The sequence below is a fragment of the Erinaceus europaeus genome, chromosome 1 (genome assembly GCF_950295315.1).
Source record: "Erinaceus europaeus chromosome 1, mEriEur2.1, whole genome shotgun sequence".
NCBI lineage: Eukaryota > Metazoa > Chordata > Mammalia > Eulipotyphla > Erinaceidae > Erinaceus > Erinaceus europaeus.
Window position 1 is genome coordinate 118,870,492 of NC_080162.1, and position 23,193 is coordinate 118,893,684.

General features: G+C 39.9%; 1 protein-coding gene across 1 annotated transcript; it reads left to right on the forward strand.

The window, feature by feature from the left end:
* The first annotated feature begins 2,172 nt into the window (after positions 1-2,172).
* Positions 2,173-11,081, forward strand: LOC103111531 (protein max-like). Its single transcript, XM_060202040.1, has 3 exons — positions 2,173-2,247; positions 8,906-8,921; positions 10,035-11,081. Exons 1-3 carry the CDS (start codon positions 2,173-2,175, stop codon positions 10,481-10,483), a joined length of 540 nt encoding a protein of 179 aa, XP_060058023.1. The 3' UTR covers positions 10,484-11,081.
* Positions 11,082-23,193: the final 12,112 nt, after the last annotated feature.

The window sequence follows — 23,193 nt, forward strand, 5'->3', positions numbered from 1 at the left end:
GGCTTCGCAGTGGTGAACAGAGATGCGGAGACAACGGCTGGGCAGGGCAGCTGTATTTCTTTATTCAGGAACAACGATTCATAAACTAAGACAAACTAATCACCAAACAGAACTCTGCTGTCTCTTTGTGGCGGCGCAAGCACTCTCTCTCTTACTCTCGAACTCAGGAACCCTCTTTTCTCTCCAACTCTCGTACTGGGGAACCCTCTGAAACTCTGGCCCTCTGGAACTCTGGCGAGTTTCCTAGGGGCGGGGCCAAGCGGGCCCGCGAAATTCTCTTGGCGGGGGAGAACTAGAACCCAATGTAAAGCATACAACACCAGGGCCTAAGGGACAGGGTACATGTGCACAAGTTAGGGGGGAAATACATACTTCAAACTAAAATTGATCAAAATACATACTTCAAAGTGGAAGTAGTCTTCTGTAAGTAGATTCAATAAGTTGAGCAAGCAAGTAGAAAGACCTAAAGAAAATACCATAAAGTACCTATTCAAATGCTACTTAGGCCTAGCACCCTCTTATACCTCCTACCTTACTTTTCTCAATCACTTTAAGTCTAAGTGCAAGAGACTGGTACACTTTAATGATAGCCTTTTTGGTCCATACCAGGCCACCCCAATACCAGGAAATCCTTGGATTTCCACAAAGATAGAATGGGCCTAGACCTCTAATAGATTATTCTCTCCATCATCACTGGTCACTTCCATCAGGAACATCATTATAAGCCCTCTTGTGGGCCTCTATAGGACCTTGCTCTTATTTATATACTTTCCTCATATTTGGTAGCTACTCTCTGCCCTAACCCAGCTTTCTAGTCCTATTCTCAACTTTGACATCATCTTCTCAGACAATACTTTTAGTCTACCTGCATGTTAGCTATTGGGCTCAGGCAAGAATTACTAAAGTCATGGGACCCTTGGAGCATACCTAAAATAGACTTCTCACCTTTTTCCCCACTAGTTTCATCTGCTCTATTCCTACCTTTGGGTTCCTATTTATTGAACTCTTTACTTTATATCTTATTGCCTTTCAGCCACCAAGTTGCAGATGCTACCATGACACCAAACTGACTTCCTTGGGCAGACGGCCTCACCAATATGTCCTGGAACACCACCTCCCCAGAGCCCTATCCCACTAGGGAAAGAAAGAAACAAGCTGGGGGTATGGATCAACCTGTCAACACCTATATGTCCAGCAGAGAAGCAATTACAGAAGTCAGACCTTTCACCTTCTGCACCCCATAAACAGTTTTGGTCCATACTCCCAGAGGAATAAAGAATAGGGAAGCTTCCAATGGAGACAATGAGACATAGACCTCTGATGGTGAGAACTGTGTGGAATTTTACCCCATGTTATCCCACAAGTCTTGTTAATCATTATTAAATTACTAATGAATTTTTTTAAAAAAAATTAAAAAGAAGAGACATAAAGACATATAAAAGGAAGGAGGTATGTGATAATGGAATCAGAAATTGGAGTAGTACAGTTATAAGTCAGGATACCTAAGGCAAAATTCTTCCTTAGAACCTTAAAAAGGAGTATGGATTTGATGACACCTTTATTTTGGACTTTTAGCTTCCAGAACTATGGGAGAATGACTTTCTGTTGTTTTAAAATACCAATGGAGGGAATGGGGACATAGAACTCTGGTGGTGGGAATGGTGGGGGAATTATACCCCTGTTATATTATAATTTTGTAAATAAATATTATATCACTATTAGAAGGTTTGTGCTTTCTTGAAAAAAGAAAAGAAAGGGGGTGGGGGAAAGCAAAAACACAAATGAGCAAATCTCTGAGTCTGCCAACTTTAATATGCTTCCTTCAAATGTTCTACTCACCGAATTCCACTTATTTATAAGACTGTTTTTCTCTTCATAAGTTTTTTTTTTTGGTCACCAGGGTTATTGTGGGGTTTCTGTATCTACACAACGGCTCCATTGTTCCTGGTGGCCTTTTGTTTTTCATTTTCTTAGAGACAAACAGAAGTAGGGAGAGGAAAGTGGGAGTTAGAGAGGGATATATATCATGTTGAAAAGAGAATTTGGTGAAGAAGTTATCAATTCCTTATAGAAGTGCAGTGTGGAGAAGAGAAATCTAGAGATATTACATAAACTCTTCAGCCAGGAGCAACTGGTAATGCTGATGACCCTCGGAATACTAACAATGCAACGATGGAGACAGAAGCTGTGAACTACCATAATGACACAGGTGAGATAACGGATATCCCTGTACTAGAAGCTGGAAAAGTGAGATGGGTGAACATCATGATGAGCTCAGCCATATGCTAGTCATGCTCAATTCATCAAGCTTGTAGCAGAGAAGTGAGATGCCCACTGGAGTGTGGACTCTGAGACTGTGGGAATTAGCTGTGGGCATTAGCTCCCAGTCTCTACACAAGCCAGAGATCAGTGAGGAGTAAGTGCTGAGAACAGACATTACACGGATCTTACTGTAAGAGGAAAGAGAGGCCAGGTGGAAAGTCTTATATTTGCTCTCAAAACAACGTGCACTGAGAAGGTTTTGTAAGAATAAAGTTGGTAAATATGTTCTAAAGTGAAATGCAGGATTTTCTGCTTTCTAGACAAAAATATACTTACGATCTTTTGTATTACCCTATTTAAGCTTGCTTCTAACAGATTTAAATAACTCTGCTGTTTGAAGGGTCAACATTTAAATAAAACTCTGACATGATGTAAAAAAATGGATGAGAACTGATATCTTAATATTTAACCTTGTAATTCATGAACATCACTCCAATTAGCTAGGATTTCTTTAATTCTGTAAGTAATGTTTGTCATTTTCAGTGTAGAGACTGTTTCTCATTAAATTTATTTTTAAATAGTTTATGTTTCTATAGCTATTACAATGTTATTTTAACTCATATTCCATGTTGTGCTTTTATGGCAAACGTGTTTAAAAAAAGAGGACATATACAATGGACACCACATTGATGTTATCTAAGTTTTTTTAAAAAATTTATTTACCTATCCATATCAAATGTAATTTATGAGTTAGCTTGAAAATAGCACATATATTCAGAATTAGACATACTGCTGGCTGACATGGATAGCATCGTTCCCTCCAGTTACAGTTTCACCAAGGAAGCAAAAGATGCCGAAATCAAGAGGGGATGGAGAAGACATGACAAGAGACACCTGCAGCACACTTCATCTCTGTTGAAGTATCCTCCCTACAGGTGGTGATTAGGGGGTACGAACTCTAGTCCTTATGTATTGTAGCATGAGCACTCAAGTGGGGAAAAAAAGAAAACAGCACATATATATTTAATAACATATAGGTATATACTTTTATATTTTATGATTTTTAGTATAATTCTACTACTATTTATATTTAGTTATTATATAGGAATACACATATTTTTAGAGAAACTTAAGAGGCAAAACTAAAATAATCTATAATTTAGGGTTTTCTTATCCTGCTTTTACAATTTTGAAGACATGTCACTGCACTTAGTATATTCCAGATAATTTGTAATCCACAAATAGAAGAAGTATAATTTATACACTCAAGGGATTTATTAAACCACAGGAATTTGGTACATATGTTTGATTGATTTACAGTTGACCTCTGAGACTTAGACTACTTGACTCCTTCATAGATTTAAATTATGCCTTACTGTTATCAAATAGAAACCTTAAGGATAATGATTCCAAAGGTGGAACATTAATCCTTCATTAGGAGCTACTTTAGACACTGGAAGAATATGGAGTTCAGTAATTACACTTTAATCATTAAGGAAATAATAATATATCTGCCTTCTGAAAAAATACCTTATCTCTTTATCAGTTATATTTGAGCTTATGCATCAAAGATTACTCAAAAGGAAGAACTATTATAAATAAGAACAACAAATTATTTATCCAACACTACTTAGAAAATGCTAGTTAAAACTGTTACTAGGTTTCCAAACACACTGTCAGCATTTAAATATTTCAAGGTCAAAGTCAGATTAAGTAACTGGGCCTAAGATATTTTTATCAGTAGCTACAAGTAAGCTTTAACAACCCTGTGTTAAACCTTTTGTAGAAATGTACCCCTCTTACCCTAGAGTCTTATCAATATTTCCATTTTATAAATAAAAATTAAAATAAAATAAAAGAACAGAAACTTATTCTCTCACAGTTTTGTATCCTTGTACTCTTGATCTCAAAGCTCACATGGAGAATTCTTGCAATCTGTGAATGTTTTTGCCAATGTAATAAAGTTAAGAAACTTGTGGTCAGATTAATCCAGATTCCTCAATAGTCCTTAAATTCAACAGTAAATGTATTTCCAAGAGACAGAAGGAAAGTTGTGGAAAAACCACATGAATATAAAAGCAGAACTTGGAACCTGGACTGCTTGCTAGAAGTCAAGATATAAGCAAGAATTCTCAGGCAGCAATATTTTTCAACCGAGTATACTTAAGGCAATCATTAAGGCAGTAATTAATCTATTTGCTGTCTCTAGATAAACCTAATTGCAGAACTAAATGTCTTTGGGGAGATAACACAGTGGATATCCAAAAATGCTCTCATGCCCAAGGCTCTAAAATCCCAGGTTCAATCCCTCATATCACTATAAACCAGAGCTGAACAGTGCTCTGGTAAAAACAAATAAATATACCAACCTCTCGATTATTATTAAATCAGTAATAATAAATATATTCATAAGTACTTTATGGTGTCTTTTTAGGTCTTCCTACTTGTTTGCTGCACTTATTGAGTCACTACAGACAATTGTGCACTTGTACTTTAAGGTATATATTTTCCTCTAGCTTATGGATACGTGTGCTCTACCTCATGGGCCCTGGACTATATCTAGGTTCTGTGGCTTTGTTAGGGAGTGCACCACCCAAAATGAAATTAAGAAGTCCTATGAGCTAGGAATGGTCTCACTAAAGTAATGGAGCTGTAAGGTTGACATCCCTGGCATGGTGTCTCTGGACACCATCCAAAGTGAAGCGTGGTACTGTTGCATTGATTAGATTGAGCTCAGCATATGCAGTATCAAATGGCAAGGATCAAAGGAAGCATGAAGGAAAATGAGCCAAGCCCTATAGGTTCCAGGACTGGGAGAAATGTGGGTTTTATAGAGAATGAGGAAGGTCCCTGCTGTCTTAGAGTTTAAGAAGGCAATAGATAATTATTATTATAACCAGGTTATTTGGGAGCTTGGTTTACTTTGAAAATCCTATGGTTAGGTTTTACTGTATCATACAAGACCTTTTGTTTTCCCTGTTCTAAGATTATAGGTTATTTAATATCTCAAAAAAGTTATTATTAGAAATGCATTAACAGTTTAATCCCAGTGTTAAAATTCAGTCAGTTTACTAATTGAAACCTTAAGTTTTTTGAATGAATGAATATATACTGAGAACTTGGGTCTATGCATTTAACAGCTCAAGACATTCAATCTATTTTTCTCCTCTCATATTGATTAAATAGTGAGTTATAAGATAATAAGTTAATAGGAAGTATTAACACCATTCTCACCACCAAAGGTCTGTGTGCCTACTCCCACCCACCCCCCTACAGTGAAGCTATAAGCCTACCTGCCCCCACCCCAGAATTTTTTTTACTTTGGTACAATACTCCACTCAGTCAAATTCTGCTTTATGTTTCCCTGTTGTTCTTTCTCAACTTCTGTTTATGAATGGGATCATCCCATACTCCTCTTAGACCTAGATACCGTCTTCACCTACTTCCTATTTCACTTCCCTCAAACACTCTAAGTCTAACTCTGTCAGATGAAATAAGGACTACAAAAGCTTGATAAGGGCAAGAAATGGCCCACTTTAATGAAGGCCCTTTTGGTCACTATTAGGCCACCCCAATATCTGGGGCTCTAGTCAAGGAACCCTGGGATTTCCATATAGATAAGATGGGCCTAGACCTCTAACAGATCTCTCTCTCCACCATCACTGGTCATCTCCATCAAGAACAACATCATAAATCTTCTTGTGAGTCTCTACAGAACCTTGCCCTCAATGTGGAACAACAGTGATAGAAACTGCCCCACTCTCCAAAGGGAGGCTGGGTCAACATACTCTGCCACTCGAGGAAGACTGGTCCTGAAATGAGTACAGTCTAGAATGTTCCTAGCTGTGACCATGGAATGCAAGCTCAGACTGACAGGGATGCAGAGGTTATACAGATTCTTGTGCTGAATATGAACAGACATGGGCCTTAGGTCAGATGGAGTTTATAGTTAATAATATTTATATACTTTCCCCATATTTGGGAGCTACTCTCTTCCCTGGTCCAGGTTTCTAGTCCTATTTCCAACTATGACACCATCTTCCCAGACAATACCTTTAACCCACCTGCTGTCAGGCTCAGGCAAAAACTAGTAAAGTCATGAGTCCCTTGAAATAAATCTAACATAGACTTCCTAGCTTCTTTCAATAGGAAGACCCTAAATGTCATCTGCTATATTTTTACCTTTAGGTTCCTGACTATTAAACAACATATTCTGCTTTATACCTTAATGATTTTCAGCCAACAAGTTACAGATGCTACCATGACATCAACCTGATTTGCCTGGATAGATGACCTCATCAATGTACACTGGAACCTCACCTCTCTAGATCTCTGCCCACTAGGGAAAGAAACAGGCTTGGAGTATGAATCAACCAGCCAATACCCATGTCCAGTGGAGAATCAATTACAGAAGATAGACCTCCCACCTGCACCTCATAATGATCCTGGTTCATACTACCAAAGGGAAACTTGCAGTAAAGGAGATGGGATATTGAACTTTGATGATGGGTACTATATGGAATTGTACCCCTCTTATCCCACAATCTTGTTAATGATAATTAAATCATTAACATAAAGAAATAAATGTCAATATATATACTCATTTTTAAGTTGATAATTTTATATGGGCCACAAATAATGTTATAAATATTCAAATGGCCCTTGGCATTAAAAGTTCCCAGCCCCTGCTTTAGCTATTCAGGATATTTTGTGGTTACGTGTGAATTTTAAGATATTACTTCTATTGCAACAAAATAGAAGACTCTGGGGTGGTGGGGAGGGTTCAGGACCTAGACCATGATGGTGGAGGATCTAGAAGTGGTGAGATTGTTATGTGGAAAACTGAGAAATGTTACACACATACGAACTACTATATTTTACTATTGACTTTAAATCATTAAGACTATCAATAAAGAAAAAATGATATTATTTCTATCTGTGTAAAAAGTGATTGGGATTTTGATAAGTATTGCACTGAAACTAGTTGCTGTGGATAACATGGACAATAGCTTTTTGAAAAATAGCTTTTTTCCCCCCAATCCATAAATATGATATATCTTTCCATTTGCTTTTGTCTTCTTCAGTCATTAACTTAAGAGTTTCTTTTTTTAATTTTATTTATATAAAGGGAACACTTGACAAAAACTTAGGATAAGAGGGGTACAACTCCACACAGTTCCCACCACCAGAACTCCGTATCCTATCCTCTCCTGTAGGGAATTGTTAGAATAAAGGATATACTAGAGCTTGGTGGGACAACCCCCCCCCCCCCCAATTGAGAAGTGAGGGCCTGAAGGGCATGGCCAGTCCTATCAGTCTCTCTCTACTAAGAGGTTGAGCAAGGAAGGACACAGCCTCCAGGGTCTGCCCCGCCTATCAACCTCCCTGCCTTATAATAGCCCACTCCTTTATTATCTCTATCTTCTCTCTGCCCTCAGGATCCCGCTCTGGCTGCTGGTTACTGATAATCTTGATTTCTTGTTCCTTTAACCGATTAAACCTCTTGCTCAGCAATTACTGGAAAAGTCCTGACCTTCCCCCTGACCCTTTGCCTCTCTACCATATATGGTATGTCACTTCCTCCCGTGACCCCTTCCTCTCTACCTTATATGGTATACACATGCCACTTCCTCCTGCTACCCCTTATAAACCCTGCTTTGCTGTTCAATAAACAGATTGCCCATGAGACAAGTCCCCAGGTCTTCTCTCACCTTGACACTAGCATCAGGCATAGAGAGAGACGTGTACGGCTCCACCCCTGCTGTACTGGAACATTCTCTTAGGCCCCTGCATCTGGTGTGCAACAGAGCAGGTAAGCCAGGAGTTTGTGCCTGGGAAAGAGGCCTCCCCCACCGAAGAGTCTGACACTCTCCTGATAGCTTTCCTATTCTTTATCCCTCTGGGAGTATGGACCCAAGGTAATTATGGGATGCAGAAGGTGCAGGTCTGGCTTCTGTAATTGCTTTCCCTTTGAATATGGGCATTGGCAGGTCAATCCATACTCCCATCCTGTCTCTTCCTTTCTCTAGTGGGTCAGGGCTCTGGGGAATCAGAGCTCCAGGACACATTGGTTAGGTCGTCTGTCCAGGGAAGTCTGGTTGGCATCATCTTAGCATCTGGAACCTGGTGGCTGAAAGAAGAGTTAACATATAAAGCCAAATTGTTGACTAATCATAAACCTAAAGGCTGGAATAGTGTAGATGAAGAGTTGGGCAGGGGTATCCGTTTTTTAGATAACTAGTAGGACTATTTTAGTTATATTCTGAAAAGCCCATGACTATACTAGGTTTTTTTTTCCTTACCAGACATCTGATATGCAGGTGGATCTAAGTTATTGTCTGGAGAGATGATGTCATGGCTGGCAGAAGGACCAGAAAGCTGGATCAGGAAAGAGAGTAGCTCCCAAATATGGGAAAGGGGTGTAAATATTGTTGACTAAAAAATCCATTGATTTGATGTGATCTGGGGTCCATATTCAGCTTAGGAGCCTATGTGACCTCTGCATTCCTGTAGATAAGAGCTCACATTCTATTTTATAGATTCTCTATGATACAGATCTTTAACTTCTTTGGTTAAAATTATCCTAAACATTTCATTATTACTGATTTTCTTGTGAATAGATTTACTTTATGTTCTTTTTCAGATAGTCAATTGTCAATGTATAGCATGTAACTGAATTTTGTATATTGACCCTTTATCCTGAAACTTTACAAAATTTATGTATTGACTTTAAAAGTTTTGAGTGAATGCTTCAGGGTTTTCTAAATGTAAGATCATGTCATCTGCAAACAACAATAATTTACTCTTTTCTTTTCTTCTGATTATCAGTTGTTTCATCCTTTATTATTATTGGGATGTATTATTTATTAGAGTATGTTGAGTCATCTTTGTATCCCAGGAGTAAACATCACATGCATAATTTTACTAGTGCACTACTGAATTCAGTTTGCTAAGCTTTTTATATAAATGTTTGCATCTATGTTCATCAGGGGGTACTGACTGACTTTTAATTTTCTTTACTTGTAAAGTGCTTATCTTTCTTGGACATGAATTTAATTCTGGCCTAGTACAACGAGTTTGGATGTGTTCTCATCTTTTTTTTTTTTTTTTTGGCTCCAGGATTATTGCTGGGGCTCGGTGCCTGCACTAGGAATCCACTGCTCCTGGAGGCCATTTTTCTCATTTTGTTGTCCTTGTTGTTGTTGCCATTGCTGATGCTGTTGTTGGATAGGACAGAGAACAATGGAGAGAGGTGGGAAAGAAAGAGAAGGGGAGAGAAAGACACCTGCAGACCTGCTTTACTACCCGTGAAGTGATCCCCCCTGTAGGTGGGGAACCGTGAGCTCCAACTGGGATCCTTACACTGGTTCTTGCACTTCACACTACTTGCACTTAAACCACTGTGCTACCATCTGGCCCTCTCATATTTTAAAAAATAATTTCCATGATCTCTCTGATTCAACTTAATGCCACTGATAATAAAAAGAGAAACTATCATTTACTGAGTGCATACAATGTATTCTAGACATTCCAAAGACATTTCATGTACCTTATTTCATATGTGTGTACAACAGCATTAGAAAGTAGGTATTGAGTGAGGAGGTGGTTCTCGCCCGTGTTGTGTGTATGAGTGAGTGAGTGAGTGAGTGAGTGAGTGAGTGAGTGGGTAAGAAGTGAGTGTGTGTGGGGGGACTTCCCCCTCCCCTCCACCCCTCCCTCTCCCCCCACCGCTGCTGAGGCAAATGCTAGAAGAAGAAGAACTGCCGCTGCAGTGGCCGCTCCCTGGGACATCCAGGTGGTGAGCGACAAACGGGCTCATCATAATGCACTGGAACGAAAACGTAGGGACCACATCAAAGACAGCTTTCACAGTTTGCGGGACTTGGTCCCATCACTCCAAGGAGAAAAGGCAACCCGGGCCCAAATCCTAGACAAAGCCACAGAATATATCCAGTATATGCGAAGGAAAAACCACACACACCAGCAAGATATTGACGACCTCAAGCGGCAGAATGCTCTTCTAGAGCAGCAAGTCCATGCACTGGAGAAGGCGAGGTCAAGTGCCCAACTGCAGACCAACTACCCCTCCTCAGACAACAGCCTCTACACCAACGCCAAGGGCAGCACCATCTCTGCCTTTGATGGAGGCTCAGACTCCAGCTCAGAGTCAGAGCCTGAAGAGCCCCAAAGCAGGAAGAAGCTCCTGATGGAGGCCAGCTAAGTTGTGGGGCAGGCCAGCAATAAAAACCTCTCTCTTTCCTCCGTCGTCTCATCCTCCTTTCGGTTCATCCTTAGAACCCTCAAACCTATATAAGAGACTATTTGTTTTTTGGGTTTTTTTTCCTCTCTCTCTTTTTAATTTTATTTTTACATAGAAGCTCTTGGACAACAGCTCTCGTTCTCCTTCCCATGTTTCACTTTTTTTTTTTTTAATTTCCCTTCAGGGATTCCCTGTCCCCACCAGGAATTTTTAAACCAAAACACCCCAACTTGGCAGCTTTTTTCTGTGGAGGACAGACAGCCGGCCGGACCTCTGAGCACATGGTGTCCTGACCACCCACCAGCTCCTCCTGTGCTGCCGGGCACAGGACCGGAGGACTCCTGCCCCTCTCAGACCTCTCCTCTTGGGCCACCCTCACCTCTGTTTGATAGACTTTGTGAATCTGGACAGCTCTACTTGAAGAAGACAACCAGTTTGGCGTGATCAGAATAGCCCCCCTTCTTCAGGATTTTTTCCTTCTGAAAAGCTGTTTATTGCTCCTTGAAAGACCAGATCCTTGAAGAACATTATTGTGTAAAAGGAAGTGGGGACAGATTTGCAGAACATTATTGTGTAAAAGGAAGTGGGGACAGATTTGCAGCAGGCTTTGGCCTGTTTCACTCCTGCTTCTTCAGCCAGGCTTAGGGAGGGCCTCATGATGCTCATGTGGTTTGCGATGGGTACAGAAGGCAGCAGTGAAGCGGTAGCCACCAGAGGGTGGAAGAGGTTGGGTCAGGGCGGGAGGATTGGGTGGGGTAGAAGTTTTATATTGAGGGCCAGTGATGATGTTTTGATATTTATTTCCTGCTACTGAAATTCGAATCCGAGTGAATTGTCCCTATCTCTGATGATGTCGGTTATTGCAAAGCGACAGATTCATAAAGTAATGATCAAATCTTCTTTCTTTCCGTGTGTATTTCTAAGAAATAAAGCCAACTGATTTTGTATGTAAATACCAAGAGCGATTTACCTGGTACTAAACCCGCACTTCAGTGCGGACCCTTCCTTGCCCTCATCCCACTCCCTTTCTGACTGCCCTGGAACCTGTCCCGGTTATATGATCCAGCCCTGGTTCTGGCTGTGGTCAGCAGATCCCAGTGAAGGGTTTTGTGTGTTTAGGCCTCATTTCTTTGTCTTTTTCCTACTCTGTTCTGGTATTTGCTGATTTCTAGTGTATACTCTGTAGTCTCAGTCCGTGTTTGATTCCATTCCATGGAAATAAAAAGTATGTTGTACATACTGCCGAAGAATTGTCTTACAAGTTAAGGCTTCCCCCTTTACTATAAGACTATAAATAAAAACTTATTTTATCCTTATAAAAAAAAAAGAAAGTAGGTATTATTACTGTTTGAAATTTGCCAAAATGAAATTGTGGTTCAAATAGGTAACTTGGTCCAATGAGATGCAGTTAGTAAGGGACAGGAAAACAAGTGTTTTTCGTTAATTTGTTTTTAATTTAAGTTACTTAATTTTGCTCAGATTACAGTACAGGGGGTTGAACCTGGACTTTGGAGCCTTGGGCATGAAAGCTTTTTTATATAACAGTTATGCTGTCTCCCTCATCCAGAAAAGCAAGATTTCTAGCATAGATTAGTTTCACTCTAATACTTCTATTCTTGACTTTTATGTACATGATAGCTCCAATACTGAGTTATGGTTTCTCAATTTTAATAAAAATTCACTGGCACCTCTTATCTTTTCCTTTGTGCCCTTTGCTGAGACTAGAAGGCAAGTCTAGTTGATCTTAATATGGTAAGGGATTATATTTGACTTAAGAAAGGACATTGAACAAGAGATGAAACTGGAAAAGCAGCTTTCAATAAGTTCTTGAAGACCACTAGTCTAGTCAGCAGGGAAGTTGTGGAGATAAAGTTTAGATTTATTATTATAAATATTATTTTAATTATAAAAATTATTGCCACCAGGATTATTGCTAGGGATTGGTGCCTGCACTATGAAGGCACTGCTCCCAGCAGCTCCTTCCTTCCTTCCTTCCTTCCTTCCTCTTTCTCTTTCTCTCTTTCTTTTCTTCATTACTTCCTTCCTACCTTTCTCAGCAGCTTTTTTCTCTTTCTTTCTTTCTTTCTTTCTTTCTTTCTTTCTTTCTTTCTTTCTTTCACTCTTCCTTCTTTTTTCCCTTCCTTCCTTCCTCCCTCTCTTCCTTCCTTCCTTCCTTTCTTCCTTCCTTCCTTCTTTCCTTCCTTTCTTTCCATTCAGTAGGACAGAGAGAAACTGAGAGAGGAGGGAGAGATAGGGAGAGGGAAAGGCATTTGCAGACCTGCTTCACTGCTCATGAGGTGCCTGCCTGCAAGTGGAGAGCAAGGGCTCGAACCTGGGTTCTTACACTGGTCATGCGCATAGTACTACTGTGTGTGCTTAACCAGGTGCACCACTTCCGGAAAATTTTACGGTCTTTTTTTCTCCCTAGTGATCTGAAATGTAATACTGCCACGATTTAGTCAGCCTTTTTTTTTTTTTTCCTCATCTTGTATGCCAGCCCTTTAATGAACTTTCTCAATCTGAGAATCTTCACTTTGTGAAACCTTTTTTCAAGCACTTTCTTGACAATTTTATCTTTTACTTAAGAAAATCATTTTGTCTTTCTTAACTCTTGTACTTTTTGAATTAATTCTTTAGTTTTCATGTTCATCTTCTAACTTTTATTTGTTATATTATCTGTGTTCTACTTTTGCTGTTGTGTTGCCAGGGCTTTACAATCTGGGTTACACTCAGATGAAAGGAAACAGAGACAGAGAGAAAGACACCACAGCACCACAGCTTCCCTCAGAGTGATGTCCTGAACCTAAGTCATGCACATGGCAAATCAAGTACCTTCCCTGGTGAGCTATTTTGCTAGTTCGATATAACCAACTTTTTCCTTCTTCTTTGCCACCAGGGTTAAAGCAGGTGCTCATTGCCTGCAGGACTCCATTTCTCTTGGTGACAATTTCTTTTCTTTCCTCTAGATAGAGGGTGAGAGGCACAGTGAGGAGAAACTGTAGCACCACTTCACTGCTGGTGAAGTTTCTCTCCTGCTGACTTCTTGCATGGTAATGTATGCACTTGACTAGGCAAGGTATTTGCTAGTTCCCCTGTGATCTGCTTTTAAAGATACTTCTCTTAAATGTAATTTTTCAGGAATCTTATATTTACTTAATAATATATATTTATTACTGAGATATACATATACATATGTGTATACATATACATATAGAAAGAGAGAAAGAGAATTACTCTGTCATATGAGTTACCGGGATTGCACCCAAACTTCATACTTCCAATCCAATGCTTTATCCATGGCACTACTTCCCTGCTGTTCTTTCTCTATATTTTGCATATTTAAAGGTTTGACTCTCAGATTTTTATATTTCAAGAACTTTTTTTCTAGATGCTTTTAGTTTTGCAGATTGCTGTTTTCCCCCATAGATGTAGTTTCTTTTCCTTTTTTGTAAATATGTTAATATTATACAGTTTCCAAATCTTCTGTATTGCTCCTTGTCATCAGAGAGTTCTCCTTTTAAAATGTGCCTATTTATATTTTGATCATTGCTAAGTCTTCACTGTCCTGAGCCTACTTTTTTCAGAAATACATATGGAGAGAGACAAAGAGACATACACAGAAAGAGACTACAGCATAGAAACTTCAAGGTCTACAAGAGTTTCCATTCCACATCCATGAGATATTATTTCTTGCCTTTTGATCTGCTGGGCTAGCATCTCGGGAGGGAGAGATGATCCAGGAACCAAGTTTGTGGTGGTAGCAATACAAATCTTTATTCATGTGAGAGCCACAGAATCGGGCATGAGTGCAGCAGGTTAAGCCATGTGGAGCCAGCTGCAATGGCCAGCGTCTGCCTCCCGGTCCACACGCCTGACCTCCTCTAGGTCTGGACTTGGAAGAGAAGAGAAACCAGAAACGGAAGTGGCTTTTTTAAAATTTAATTTATTTCTTTATTGGGGAATTAATGTTTTACATTCAACAGTAAATACAATAGTTTGTACATGCATAACATTCCCCAGTTTCCCATATAACAATACAACCCCCACTAGGTCCTCTAAATCCTTCTTGGACCTGTATTCTCCCCACCCACCCACCCCAGAGTCTTTTACTTTGGTGCAATACGCCAATTCCATTTCAGGTTCTACTTGTGTTTTCTTTTCTGATCTTGTTTTTCAACTTCTGCCTGAGAGTGAGGTCATCCCATATTCATCCTTCTGTTTCTGACTTATTTCACTCAACATGAATTTTTCAAGGTCCATCCAAGATCCTCTGAAAACAGTGAAGTCACCATTTTTCACAGTTGAGTAGTATTCCATTGTGTATATATACCACAACTTGCTCAGCCACTCATCTGTTGTTGGACACCTGGGTTGCTTCCAGGTTTTGGCTATTACAAATTGTGCTGCCAAGAACATATGTGTACACAGATCTTTTTGGATGGATGTGTTGGGTTCCTTAGGGTATATCCTCAGGAGAGGAATTGCAGGATCATAGGGTAGGCCCATTTCTGGCCTTCTGAGAGTTCTCCAGACTGTTCTCCACAGAGGCTGGACCAATTTGCATTCCCACCAGCAGTGTAGGAGGGTTCCTTTGACCCCACACCCTCTCCAGCATTTGCTGCTGTTACCTTTTCTGATGTATGACATTCTCACAGGAATGAAATGATATCTCATTGTTGTCTTTATTGCATCTCTGACAATCAGAGATTTGGAGCATTTTTTCATGTGTTTCTCGGCCTCTTGGATCTCTTATGTGGTGAATATTCTGTCCAAGTCCTCCCCCCATTTTTGGATGGGGTTATTTGTTGTCTTGTTGTTGAGTCTGGCAAGCTCTTTATATATGTTGGTTATTAAACTCTTATCTGATGTATGGCATGTAAAGATCTTCTCCCATTCTGTGAGGGGTCTCTTGATTTGGGTAGTGGTTTCTTTTGCTGTGAAGAAGCTTTTTAATTTGATGTAGTCCCATAGGTTTATACTTGCCTTAGTCTTCTTTGTAATTGGATTCATTTCATTGAAAATGTCTTTAAAATTTATGTGGAAAAGAGTTCTGCCAATATTTTCCTCTAAGTATTTGATATTTTGTGGTCTAACATCCAAGTCCTTGATCCACTTGGAATTCACTTTTGTATTTGGTGAAATATAGTGTTTCAGTTTCATTCTTCTGCATGTTTCAACCCATTGTTTCCAACACCATTTGTTGAAGAGACTCTGCTTTCCCCATTTAATAGTCTCGGCCCCTTTGTCACAGATTAGATATCCATAGGTGTGGGGCCTCATTTTTGGGCTCTCAATTCTATTCCACTGGTCAGTGTGTCTATTCATGTTCCAGTACCAAGCAGTTTTGATGACAGTAGCCCTATAATATAGCTTGAGATCTGGGAGTGTGATTGCTATGGCAAGAACTTCCAACACTATGTTGAATAGTAATGGTGATAGTGGGCAGCCCTGTCTAGTACCTGATCTGAGTGGAATTGCTTCCAGTTTTTCACCACTGAGTATGATGTTGGCTGTAGGTTTGCTATATATAGACTCCACTATCTTCAGGAATTTTCCATCTATTCCCATTTTTTTAGTGTTTTGATCATAAAGGGCTGTTGGATTTTGTCAAAGGCTTTCTCTGCATCTATTTATATGAGCATGTGGTTTTTGGTCTTGCTTTTGTTGATGTGGTGGATCACATTGATTGACTTATGTATATTCAACCAACCTTGCATGCCTGGGATAAACCCCACTTGGTCATGATGAACAATCTTTTTGATATACTGCTGTATCCAGTGGCTAGAATTTTGTTCAATATTTTCGCATCTATGTTCATCAGAGATATTGGTCTGTAGTTTTCTTTTTTGGTTGTGTCCCTGTCTGCTTTTGGTATCAGGGTGATGTTGGCTTCATAGAAGCTGGCAGGGAGTATTCCAGTGTCTTCAATCTTCTGGAAGATTTTTAAAAGTAGAGGTATTAGTTCTTCTTTGAAGGTTTTGTAGAATTCATTTGTAAAACCATCTGGTCCAGGACTTTAATTTTTGGGGAGATTTTTGATAACTGTTTCAATTTCATTAGCTGTGATGGGTCTGTTCACGTTATCCACTTCCTCTTTACTTAGTTTTGGAAGTTGGTAGGTATCTAGGAAATTGTCCATTTCTTCCAGGTTCTCTAGCTTGGTGGCATATAGTTGTTCATAGAAGCCTCGCATGATATGTTGAATTTCTGCGGTGTCTGTTGTGATATCTCCTCTTTCATTTACTATCTGATTTATTTGGGTCTTCTCCCTTTTTTGTTTTGTGAGTCTGGCTAAAGGTTTGTCGATTTTGTTTACTCTTTTGAAGAACCAACATTTACTTTCGTTGATCTTTTGTATGGTTTTCCTATTCTCAATGTTATTTATTTCTGCCCTAACTTTAGTGATTTCTAACCTTCTCATTGCTTTAGGGTTCCTTTGTTGTTCTTCTAGTTCTTTAAGATGTGCAATAAGGCTGTTTATTTGTGCCTTTTCTTGTTTCCTAATGTGTGCTTGTATAGCTATGAACTTCCCTCTTAGGACTACTGTAGCTGTGTCCCAAATATTTTTATAGCTTGTGTCTTCATTTTCATTGAACTCTCAAAACATTTTGATTTCTTCCTTGATTTCCTCTTTGACCCAGAAGTTGTTAAGAAGTGTACTGTCAGGGGAGTCGGGCTATAGCACAGCGGGTTAAGCACAGGTGGCGCAAAGCATAAGGACCGGCATAAGGATCCCCACCTGCAGGGGAGTCGCTTCATAGGCGGTGAAGCAGGTCTGCAGGTGTCTATCTTTCTCTCCTCCTCTCTGTCTTCCCCTCCTCTCTCCATTTCTCTCTGTCCTATCCAACAACAACAACAACAATAATAAGTACAGCAATAAAACAACAAGGGCAACAAAAGGGAATAAATAAAAATATATATATATAAAAAAAAGAAGTGTACTGTTGAGCTTCCACATTTTGGGACTGTTACTAATCTTTTGTTGATTGTTAAGTGTTAGTTTAATTCCACTGTGGTCTGAGAAGATGCTTGGAATGATTTCAGTGCTCTTGAATTGGCTGATGCTGTCTTTGTGGCCTAACATATGGTCTATCCTTGAGAATGACCCATGTGGATTTGAGTAAAATGTGTATTCCAGTTTCTTGGGATGAATGACTCTGAAAATGTCCAATAGTTCTAGTTTATCTATCTCTTCATTTAGCTCCCTTATGTCTTTATTGATTTTCTGCCTGGATGATCTGTCAAGTTGAGAGAGTGGGGTGTTGAAGTCCCCTACTATGATTGTGTTACTGTTAATATATTGCTGTAGGTCTATCAGTAGATGTTTGATGTATTTAGATGGCTTCTCATTGGGTGCATAGATGTTAATAATTGTTAAGTCCTCTTGATTGACTGATCCTCTGAGCATTAAGTAGTGTCCATTCCTATGTTTTTTAATCTTATCTATTTTAAAGTCTATCATGTCATATATGAGAATAGCTGTTCCTGCCCTTTTTTGTGGGCCATTGGCTTGTATGATAGTTTTCCATCCTTTCACTTTAAGTCTGTGTTTGTCTTGTTGAGTTAGGTGGGTTTCCTGTAGACAGCATATTGTTGGGTTGTGGTTTCTGATCCATCTTCCTACTCTGTGTCTTTTAATAGGTGAATTCAGGCCATTGACATTTATTGATATCAAAGATTGAAGATATTTTAACGCCATTCTTGTAGAGTTTTAGAGTGTTTTGATATATGTCCTATTTGTGGTGGTCTGATTACTTATAGGAGACCTTTCAGAACTTCTTTCAGGGCAGGATTGGTGATAGTTGATTCCTTCAACTGTTGCTTGTCTGAGAAGGTTTTGATGCCTCCATCTAGTCTGAATGACAGTCTAGCAGGATACAGTATTCTTGGCTGAAAACCTTTCTCATTGAGCACTCGATAGATATCTTGCCATTCTCTTCTGGCCTGTAGTGTTTGTATGGAGAAGTCTGCTGCTAATCTTATGGGTTTTCCTTTGTAGGTGACTCTTTGTTTTTCTCTTGCAGCCTTGAGGATCCTTTCTTTATCATTATTCCTTTCCATTCTAAGTATGATATGTCTTGGTGTCTTTAGGTCTGGGTTAATTCTGTTTGGGACCCTCGGGGCTTCTTGAATCTTTATGTCTTTGATGTTGTCTAGACTAGAGAAATTTTCAGCTATTATGACCTGGAAAGTCCTTTCTTCCTCTCCTTCTCTTTCTTCCTCTGGTATGCCAATAATGCGTATATTGTTTCTTTTGAAGTCATCCCATAGGACTCTGTTGTTGTTTTCAGCATCTATTAATCTCTTTTTGAGATCTCTTACTTCTTTTTTAGTTGTCTCTAATTCATCCTCAATCTTGCTAATTCTGTCTTCAGCCTCATAGATTCTTTTCTCTCTGCCCTCTACTGTTTTCTGGAGTTCATCTATTTTGTTGCCTTACTCTGATACTGTTTTAGCTTGTTCAGCTAGTTGCATTCTTAGCTCAGCGATTTCAGCTTTCAGCTCTCTAATAACCATGAGATAATTAGTATTTTCTTCCATATTCTCATTTGTTGTTCCTGTATTTCTGATTACAATTTTTTCAAATTCTTTACTCACTCCTGTTATTATTTCCTTAGCTAATGTTTGGATGTTGAACTCGTTGTTTTGTGCTTCACCCTCTGGAGGACTTTTAGCTGTACTCTTGTCCTGGTTCGATTCTCCAATATTTTTTCTTGTTGTTTTAACCATTTTATATATTATGTTATGAGTTCCCTTTATCAGTACTTTTCAAATTATTGATCACTATTGCCTGGATTGACTCATGTCTAAGTAAGTTAATTAAAGGGTTCACAGTGGTGGAAGTTAACAGTTGTTTCAATAGTATTTAAATCTATGAGTTGGAGCTCAGTGGTTTAAAAGCCTCTTTTTTCCCCCTGTAGGCTATGGGAGCCTCAGGGCTTTTAAGCTATCAATAGGCTTCAGCTTAATCACTGACTCCTGACCAAGAGATAAAGCAGGGTGTGGCAGAGATAATCCAGTGGTTATGCAAAGAGACTTTCACAGCCCCTCATCTTTGCCACTGAGGTATAGGTCTTCTCCTGAGTTTCCTGGTTATATCTCTGTCCCCTGGTGTCCCTCCCTGTCACTGCTCCAGATTCTGAGGGTAGTAGCAATGGAGACTCAGAGTTGCACTTGGTGAGTCTCTGGGGAGTCCTCTCCTCCCTTCAGCTATCCCCTTGTTGGTGGAGCAGACTGGAAGTGGTGTCTCAACTGATAAACTGCTGAATTGTTAGCAGTCACTTAATCTCTCCTTAGGCTCCTCTCTCCTGTCACCAGCCACACGTGTTTGTACTCACCGTGATTTACTGGGTTCCTGTGGTCATTCTAGTCCTGTCTTGTTTTGGTCCCGGGTGGTCTCCTTTGGTATTCCTAGTTGAACCAGGAGAGGAGAGGAGAGGAGAGAAAGCGATCTCGAAAGTGTATTTTATAATACCATAAGTGGGAGGGGCTGGAAATGGTAGGGCCTTCCCTAGCAACTGTTGCCAGGGATTCAGTTGGTGGGAATTAGCAATACCCTGTGGGGACTTAGGAGGGAGACCTTTAATCATTTATAAGACAAAACAGAAGATTGGTATGTAGATAAATGGGTGAGCCTTACTAGCATGTAAATAGGGTGGTTTGTGGGCCCTGCCATGCTCGACCACATCTGCACAATTCCCAACATCTCCCCCTTTCCTTTTATCTAATGGTCATAGTATCAGGAAATTTAGGGAGAAGCAGGTTTAGCAAAGCTGTCGGGCCGGCAGGAAGATGTATTTTTGTGGGGCAGGGAAGACTCACAAGGCCACCAACCTTGTGAGATTTATGTGTGTCTCCTTTTGCTCAACCCCTCTGCAGAGAGAGAGACTTACCTGGAGGGACTCATCTCTCAGGTTAAGCTCTGCCAGGCTTCCCCACTTCCCCACAAATTCCCTGCATCTTCCCCTATCATCTTATCTAACTGCCATATTTAAATGGGTCAATATCTATAAAAGACTCTATCTCTGACAGAGGATTAGCAGTGCAGAGATGAACAGAAACCTTTTGGACAGAAACCTAAATGATATCGTGCAGGCTTTTTCAAAAGAACTGGAACAAGACGGGAAGGGACAAGTAGGAGAGCAGCAAGAGCTAGTGTGATGTCAAAGGGCAGGCTTGGTGGGCTGAGGAGGCTATCTGACAGGCAGAGGGGGTGGGGCCTAAAGGCAAAGGGGCATCTCCTGCCAACAAAGGGCAGGGGCTGATGGTGAGGGGGCGTTTCCTGCCTCCAAGGGGCAGAGCCTAGCAGCGAGGGGGCGTTTCCTGCCTCCCAGGGGCAGGGTCTGCAGGCGAGGGGGTTTGTGGCCTGCCAGGAAAAGGGGCTATTTGGCACTGTAGAGTCCCAAGACAGTTGGCTGCAAAGTCCATTGACTGCTGCAGTCAGTCCTTCAGAAGCCCAGCAGTGTAAAGGGAGTGTCCAAGAGATATACCAGCAAGTCCAATAGAAGTGTCAGTCCAATGCCAATGAATGGGGGAAGAAATGCTGCATGTCTATATCAATGGTGGAGGACAGCCACTGGAATTTTGCTTTAGAGAGGGAGCTGAAACAGCCAAAAGGTGACAGGTGAAGCAGAAGCAGGAAGGGCAGACAGTGATGGGCAAGAGAAAGGCAGTAAGAAAGTTCTGTCCTTGGAGTCTTCGAATCAGGTTTTCCAGATCGTGTCAGGTCACATCAGGGGTTTCAGGGGTGGGGGGTACTGTAGTCATGTCATCTTGTGGGCGATATCAGAAGGCAGGGGTCCAAATGGATTTCCAGAGATTCCTGTGAAAGAAACACATAAAAATCTACTTCCCATGCTTAGCAGGACATCTGATTCAAATTTTTATAAATACTAAAAGAGGTTTAATGTAGTTAGTGCCTTAGACAACTAAATATTGGGGGGGTGTTTGTCTTTGGGGGTTGTAAGGGATGTCTGTAGTATGGGTGATGTTATAAAGAAAAAAATCTTTAAATTGTTGGCTGAAAAAGGCAGGCGTATAGTGGCAAAACGAGATACACCAATTAAGTGTAGAAAAATATATGAATGCTGTCATTAATTTACATAAGTTGTATATAGCGGGACTTCTATATAGTTTAATACCTTACCGTATGAGCAGATGCTTCTTCATGTGAAGGCTTGACATAGCTGTAAACATTTATTTGTGATGAAAAAAACTTGTAACAAGTTAGAAGTTTACTACAATTGATAACTAGATGATTATAATTGGTTTAAGTACCTTTCTGATTTTGGAAGGCCTTTTTAGTATGTTTTTAAGGTTGTTTAAACAATTTAAGCTCAATAAAATGTGGAAAGGTAAAGAGAAAAGCCATTGTTAGAAGCCTCAAGCATGAGAATCATTTGCATAACCATTGTGTAATATATCATTCACCCCGGCTGGTTCTACCTCTTTAATTGAGAAGGTATATGAGAGCTTTACATATCAATAGCATATTCTCTATCCTGTACAGCAGGATCTTCAGACCAGATTTAGTTCAAATATATTGATTTTTAACTAATTTTTACCTTAGACTTTAAACAAACTCAGGTTACTTAGAGAGTTAACACATGTTAGTGACAGTGTTTTTTTTTTTTTTTTTTAGAACATTTACAATGCCAGATTGATGCCAGATTTGTTGTGGATTAATTCCACAGGGTATTTTGGGGGCCCTCCAAAAATGTCCTGTATAGAGAATTTGTATTTTAATTTTGGAGATGATGAATTGTCACATTATATATTTAGACTTTTACCTTAAATACTCAGTTATTTTAGAAAATTAATTTTATCTTTGTGGTACTATGTGGAAGTTTGGTAGAGCTTAGGGAAACTCCTCTTATCTTCAGGGATGGAGTTCTGAAAAGACACCTTTCTTGTTAGCTTCTCTCCATAGAAATGAGCCAAGAGAGAAAAGTCTATCAGACTCAGCTTGCCTCTGTAAGACTCCCTCTTCACAAAGAGCCTATGTCCCTGCTGTCAGCCAAATGGTTGCACTCACTCAAAGTTCACACATTCCACTTCACCTTTGATCACAAAGGAAGAGCACATCCTGTCACACACTCCTAACACTAGACAAGTGAAAAGTCCCCCAAGACCTTATTTCCTGGAGCCCTTTTGATGTCTTTAAAGCCTTGTTCTTCCTTCTCTATCTCCCCTTACTGGTTTGACCACTATTCTTCTCTCAAATGCCTTTGGATAATTAAATGCCTGCATCAGGAGACCAATTGTATTGATCTTTATGTACCAACTCTTGTCATACCAGCCCCCTACCATAGGGGCATGCTGACCTTTAAGAAACCTGTGAATTCTGACATATGTGAAAACTGCTCTCTGTTTAGCCTTCTAGATTAACCCAAACCCACTCCCCAATAAACGAGTGTGTTCATACCAGAATCCTCCCTGAGTTTCTTTCTTTTCACGCAGTCTCTTGAACTGGTAATGGGAACTCAGTAAAGTTTACCTTTCTAGCTGAGAGCCAACCCACGCGAGTGCCAGCATATCTTTATGAGAATCATGTTGAAAACTCCTTCATTGAATTCTGCCTGGTAAGAATGTAGCTTCGACGTTACACTTTTAACCTTAAAGTTAATGTTTACCAAACTTGAAACACACACATAAACATGAATGTAGTCTTT

Coding starts and splice junctions, on each gene's coding strand:
- LOC103111531 (XM_060202040.1), top strand. CDS start 2,173: ATGGAGACAGAAGCTGTGAACTACCATAATGACACAGGTGAGATAACG.